This window comes from Hipposideros armiger, unplaced genomic scaffold (genome assembly GCF_001890085.2).
Source record: "Hipposideros armiger isolate ML-2016 unplaced genomic scaffold, ASM189008v1 scaffold_1099, whole genome shotgun sequence".
Taxonomy (NCBI): Eukaryota; Metazoa; Chordata; class Mammalia; order Chiroptera; family Hipposideridae; genus Hipposideros; species Hipposideros armiger.
In genome coordinates this window covers 169,166-175,911 of record NW_017732449.1, presented here as the reverse complement: position 1 = coordinate 175,911, position 6,746 = coordinate 169,166, and the positions used below count along the sequence as shown (strand labels likewise).

The 6,746-nt window shown below is 40.5% G+C and overlaps 1 protein-coding gene across 1 annotated transcript in view; it reads left to right on the top strand.

Moving 5' to 3' along the window:
- Window positions 1-6,746, top strand: part of ZNF214 (zinc finger protein 214) — a 24,962-nt gene that overhangs the window by 11,361 nt on the left and 6,855 nt on the right. Inside the window, exons 2-3 of the mRNA XM_019632224.1 lie at window positions 1,731-1,746; window positions 2,624-2,663. Coding sequence (XP_019487769.1) covers window positions 1,731-1,746; window positions 2,624-2,663 — 56 coding nt within the window. The remainder of the gene's footprint in view (window positions 1-1,730; window positions 1,747-2,623; window positions 2,664-6,746) is intronic.

The following is a 6,746-nucleotide window of genomic DNA, read 5'->3' as shown; positions in this document are numbered from 1 at the left end:
TTTCATAGATCCATTTCTCAATTCTTAATACTGGTATCATAATGTATTTAATCTTTTGCTTTTATATGTAGTGAATTTAATGGGTAATGAAGAGGAATTTAGCCTTTCTTTTTTACTCAGTGAGGATAAAGAAAAGAAAGATAGTGTATATATTGGAAATATTCCACAGAATAACATTATGATTTCTATTTTGGAAAAAATGAAGTAAAAGTTACATATAATAACTTTTAGATACTGAATATGTTAACCTTTCAGTGTATTTTGTTAGTATAGCATATTGGACAAAATATAGGCTCTGGACCTACTACCTAAACTTGTTTCATGTCTCCACAACTTCTTGGTTATGTGAACTAGATTCAGTTACTTAACCAGTTTCTCAACTGAAGTGGGAAAATAGAACCTACTATATAGTTGTTAAGAAGGTTAAATAAGATTACATGTAAAAGACTTAGTACAAGTGCTTAACAAATAGAGCTCATTAACAATTGGTTGCCATTACTAGTTATTATTTGAAATATAATGCATATCTGATAACTGTCTAGTCACTAAGATACAAGAATTTAGACAGGGAACCTTTTTTTTTTTTTTGCCAGATGGCTAGTCAGTTGTCCAGCATCATTAATTAAATAAACCATCTTCTCCCCACCAACTTGGTATCACCGTTATCATGTTTAGAATTCATGGCTATATTTGAGTCCATTTCTGGACTTCTAGTCTTTTCCATTGATTTCTATTCTTGTGTCAACCCCATGGTGGTATAATTACAGAGGCCTCATTAAAGTTTTACTATTCCATTGGGTTAGTCTCCCCTTATTATTTCTTTTTCACAATTTTTCTTTTTCTCATGAAAGCACTTGAAAATCAGTTTGTCAGATACCTTCTTCCTCTCTCCCCCAAACTTGTTAGTATCTTGATTGGGAGCCCATTAAAAATATAGGTAAGTTTAGTGAGAACAAAATTATATTTATTTACTCTACCTAAGATTGTAGAGTATTTCTAAATTCTAAAGCTATCTTTATATAGGTTTTAAGTGTTTTTGTTAAGCTAATTTTTAAGAATTTACATTTTTATTGTTGTAAACATTATTTTAAAAATAACTTAAAGATTATTATTTACGTGTCTAAACTTTTTCTAAACTATGTAATTGCATTTTATGTTTATTTGAACTTTTACTGTGATGTATTACATAATGCAAAAAAATATATTAAAAGACATATGTACAATTTAAAATACAATAACATGGACACCCACCATCTAGACCAGCAAATACCTTTAAAAGCTCCCTGACGATCCCACAGTTTCATCCCCTCCCTCTCCTAGAGAGGCAATGGCTATCTTAAATCTTGTGTTTATTATTCCTTAGCCTTCTTTTTTTTTTTTGTAGTTTTAACTACCTATGTCTGCATCTCTAAACAAAACTGTTTAGTTTGCCAATTTCGAACATTATATAAATGGAATCACTGTGTATATTCTTCTGTCAATGGCTTTTTAGCATATTNTAAATTTTATTTTTTAAAGTATATATTTTTAATTTCAAAAACTATTTATGCTATACTTGATACTTTTTTGTTATTGATACTGCCATCTGCTGTTCTAGCAGTTATATATCCCTAGATGCACATTCTGTTTGTTTCTATTCATCATTCTCTGTCTGCTAACTGGAACCCTTAGTTTTGTTTTGTTTCTGTCAGTTCATTGAGGTTCAGGTCTGGTTAATGAAATATTTTAAGTGGCAGCAGTCCCGCAGTTAGGGGAATACAAAGAAGCAACGGGGTTTACTGCTGCTGGCTATTGAGTTGAAGCGTGAAGCCTGCCATTTTCCTACTGAGGCACCTGGATAAAACCTTCTTGCTCCCTAGTCTCCTTATAACCTCTTAGACTCAGCACAGGAGACTGTCAGTCTACCTGTTCATCATGCTCTTGGTCTCTTGGGAGTCAAAGAACCCCAGTAAATATATACAGTTCTCCTATAAAGGTTCACAGACCTGAGGTCCAGGATCTTTTCAAGAAATGCCACTTTCAAGTCCTCAGTACCTAGACTCTGAAGCCCTTCTCCACATTCTTATCAACCCAGAAGTATAAAGAGAGGTCCAACATTAAGTCTCTAAACCAGTGCTCTAAACTCAATATTTCTCTCCATAAGCCCCAGTTCTCTGCTTAGGAGAAGCAGCTAGAGCAGGAAATAGAAGAGCTCATTAGGCAGCCCTTTCTGAGACTCTCCCTCATGATCCATATCTAACAGATAGCTACTGCCTTGTTCTGTGAATGACCTTATGAAATGGGAGACCCACTCACTTTCTTTTATATGAAAAGCCCCAATTTTTCCCAGTATATCCCAGCTTCACAAGGAGAAGACATTATCAGTGTGTCTGGGGTGCAAAGCCTTAAGGATTAGTGTTATTAATTAATTAATTAATTTGCAAACAATCAGTTGCTTGAAACAAAACCCTGGGTTCCACTTCCATCTCAAAATAAGTTCACAAAAGTTCAAAGTCCAGGAGACTCCCTTACATCTCTGAGATCCTCTGATAAACAATAGTTTAGTTTCAAACCAGCTTTAAAAATGAGACTGTAAGTTAAATAATGACATCAATAACTAACATTTGATGTTTTTATGTGCCAGGAATGCCAAAAAAAAGAGCAAATTACATGGATTATCCCACTTATTTTTTAACATTCAGGACTGATATTCTACAGGTTGGAAGAAGGGTGGCAGAGCAGCCCACCTCCAGTGCTTGTTTTTACTGGTGAATGTCTATGCATTCAGGATTTTAGATTTTATCACCTATAACTATTTAACCACATTAAAATCTTCATCTAACAGATGAGAAAACTGAGGGCGAAAAATTAAAGATCTTGCTCAACATCACCTAATGAATAACAATGATGGATTTTAAACTCAGTTCTATCCAACAGCAAAGCCCAAGCAATTTCTTAAACAATAGGCCATTTTGTCTCTGAATGTTTAAGCCAGGGATGGGTCACACAGTGATTTTCAAAATGTGGTCTTAGGAATCTTAAGAAATTCAAGGGCTCATTTCCTACTAGGGGTGACAGGGTAGTCCCTGGACTACCCACCCCTTGTGAACATTTAACTGTACATATAGTTAACATTTATAGAATACTTCCTATGTGCCAGGGACTAGATTAAGCATTTTGACTGCACTCAGTTAATTCTAACAAGCCTGTGAAATGGTTACTATAATTATGTCTATTTTAAAGGTGGGGACGCTGACACAAAAAATGGTTAAGTCATTCAGCCAAAATCACATCACCTGTAAGTGGTGTAGTCAGATCAGAATCCAAGGAATCTCTAGCTTTTAAAGACTACCCTAACAAAGGTTTCTTGCCTACTAAATTGAATATTACGGATCCAGCGCAAGTTTGAGGGAAAGTGCTTAAGGAAATGAAAACATTTTCCCAAGATAACACACTCAACGACATAATAGAAGATCAGATGCTTTGATCTCCTTCTGCTATTCCCAGGATAGAAGATGCTCCTTCCCACGGCTACACCTCGGTCCCACCTTACTTTTCCTGTCTGCCTGGAGCCACGAGAGGAGCCAAGGAATTGGCAGGAAGAGAGGAGGAAAGCCAGACCCCACCAGCGCGTGAGCAGGAACGAAACGGTCCCAGGCAACCATGAGCTGGAATTTGAAAGGCCCTCCTCTGCGTGACTCCAACCTCGAGTTTAGGGACGATGCGAGGGCCAGAGCTAATGGGGGTGCCCATTTCGTCGAGGGCGTGGGACAGCAGGACCAACCACCCCTCGTCCTCAAAGGGGACTTAACAGCAAAGATTTCCCCCAGGTTCCTGTTGTGAGGGTCCCAGAATTCTCCAAGGCCGGCCGCTCATTTCCTCGAACCCCCAGCACTGCCCCCTTCCCAGGGACCTTAAAAGCACATACAACAGTCTTATTTCGTGTATGGGTGAGGAGTGGTTGGCTCAGCCCCAACCTCTACTCCCGGCGAGCGAGTGCACAACTCCAGCCCTGGAACGCTGGTGGCACAGCGCCTGACTGCGCCCCCATCTTTCGGGCCAATCAGGAGCCACGTTCTCCTGCGCTCTCCTTTCCTGCCCGCCCCCTCCCGTCTCCATGGAAACGTTCCGAGTGTCTATACCAGGCCTTGGGGCTTCGGCTCGGTGCTGCGGGGCTGCGGCCATTGTTTGTGTAGACGGAGTGATTTGGTCGTCCCCGTCCCCATCAGAGGCTCCGTAAGTGACGCGGACTCTTGGGAGCACTGAGCCAGACACGGACAAGGGCGGGGAAAGCTGTCGCGGAAGAATGAGTGGCAGAAAAGGGAGGGTCCGGGGCCGAGGAGTAGCTACGGCATAGAAATCCCGGGGACACCAGTGTAAGGGGTTCTTCACAGCCACCCTTCCCATGTTAAAACTGAGTAAGGGGAAGGAGAGAGGAGAGGAGAGGAGACTTGGGCCCGGGGGCCGAGATGCTCGGGGTTGGGAGGTTTGGGGCACAGCTCGGGTCGGCGGTCTGGACAGCGGAACCGAGGCCGCGCAGATCGTGGCCCTGAGACAGGGAGATCCCGCCCCTCGAGAACCGTTTGTGGACTGATCCGGACACCCGGGCAGCCGCTCGCGCGTTGGGGGAAGCCCAAACCCGTCCTACTCTTGGGACACCCATGAATCATTTTTCTCTCTAGAGAAAGAGGGCTCTTATTGTTTATCATTTTCCCCAGGGACCTCTGATCAGCAGGGCAGGACCCGGGTGGCAAACGTTCATGCCCCCATTGTACAGGTGAGGAAATGGGGAAGTCTAGAAGTCTGGTCCTTTTCAAAGTTCCACACGTGGTTGGTGATGGAGTTGAAACTATGATCAGGATCTGGGCTCCTTCTCTAAGACTCTAGGTACTCTGGTAGTAAATCCAGTATCTCTGTTGTAGGGGACAGCAGTGGAATTACCTTTCTATTTAACTGAGGAACAAAATTAAAAAATAAAGAATAGAAACTTTTTTATCTACCCTATTATTTCTATTATTTTTATTGTTCTTGTTAATAATAAATTAGAAAAGCCTCGAGGCTCAGAGAGATTAAATTTCATAGGGAGCATCTGAATCCCTGGAGGGACTACGCTATGAGATCAAGTTTGGTGTTTTCGTGCTGCAACTAGAACTGTACTTTTGACGTTTCTAGAGGGTCAGAAATAAAGTCCTGGTGCCAGTCCTAATAACTCTCCTGGTTCTGGAAAAGGAACAGAAATGTTCCTGGGTTCTTTCTGACCTCTTTGTTGGGGACTTGGGGTCATGCCCCATTAGTATGTTGAGAATGTAGTGGGTTTGGGAATTTCAAGTCATGCCCAGTCTTTCATTCCCTTTCTACCTCGGCTCAGCCTTCTCAACAATCCACCCTTATCCACAAGAGGAGCACAAAGTTAGAAGGAATGCTCACTGTTTTCCTCACTATCTGATCCCAGGTATGACATGTGATCAAAAAATACAGTGAATGTTTAAATTAAAAAATATATATTACAGAAAAGATACATTGCCATTAATCCCCCTCAAAATACTCCCCCTCGCTTCAAACACACTTATCTCATCATTCTTGCCACTTTCTGAAGCAGTTCTGGAAGTCCTTTTTCATGAGTGTCTTTACTTCATCCTCCATCATGACAACACTCCATGTCACACATTGCTTCTGGTATGGCAGTTTCTGTCAAATAAAAACATCACGGTGTGTCCTCATCCACCTTATTCACCAAATCTGGCACCGTGAGACTTCTGGCTCTTCCCCAAAGTCAAAATGACCCTGAAAGGAAAACATTTTGAATCGATTCAGGACATCGAGGCAGCCACGACAGTGAAACTAAAGACATGAAAGAGGACTTCAGAACTGCTTCAGAACGTGGGAAGAACGATGGGATAAGTGTGTTTGAAGCAAGGGGAAGTATTTTGAGGGGGATTAATGGCAATGTATCTTTTACTGTAATAAATTATTTTTTTGTTTAAACATTCACCATATTGTTTGATCATACCTTGTAGGGTTGTCTTTTCTCATTTATAAAATACCTGTGAATTCTATATGGATGTGGGAGTGGTGGAAGTGGCCATGGGGATGGATATACCAGACACAACAGAATATGTTCCCCGCTTACCTGGACAGCCTCCTATGCAGCAAGTCCCTGCCTCCCACCCAGTGGCTTTTCCCAGCATATACTCAGTCATTCAAGTCTATATTCAATTCATGTTTTTCTTCGAGGTCTGAGATAAATACAAGAATGTCTTTCCTCAACATTGGGGAAATAAACTATATGAAGTTAATAATTTCTAAAGTTATTGCATACTAAACAGTGCCAGTATGAGTGGCACTTAAATGACAGGAACAGAAACTCAGATTTGAATAATCATTATGTATAAAAAGATAATCATTTCAGTCAGGAAGGCCATCATTTAATCTCAGGCAGAATTTGAGGAGACAAATATGGAAATTGGGTAGTTGCAGTAGAGTGTAAATATGAATGCATAAGGCGAGGCCACATTGTAGAGGGCTGGTAATATTTAATGGGTTACTTATTCTCGGGCATCACTCAAAGTCCCCTGCACATCAGCCAGAGGCAGCCAAAACTGACTTATAGTCTATTATCTAATAATATATATACATACTCATTAATCTGTAAAAACACTAATATGTATGCATACATATACATACACATATGTACAAATATATATATATATATACACACACACACATGGATTTAACTAAGATACATGTATATAGTTAAATTATAAAAA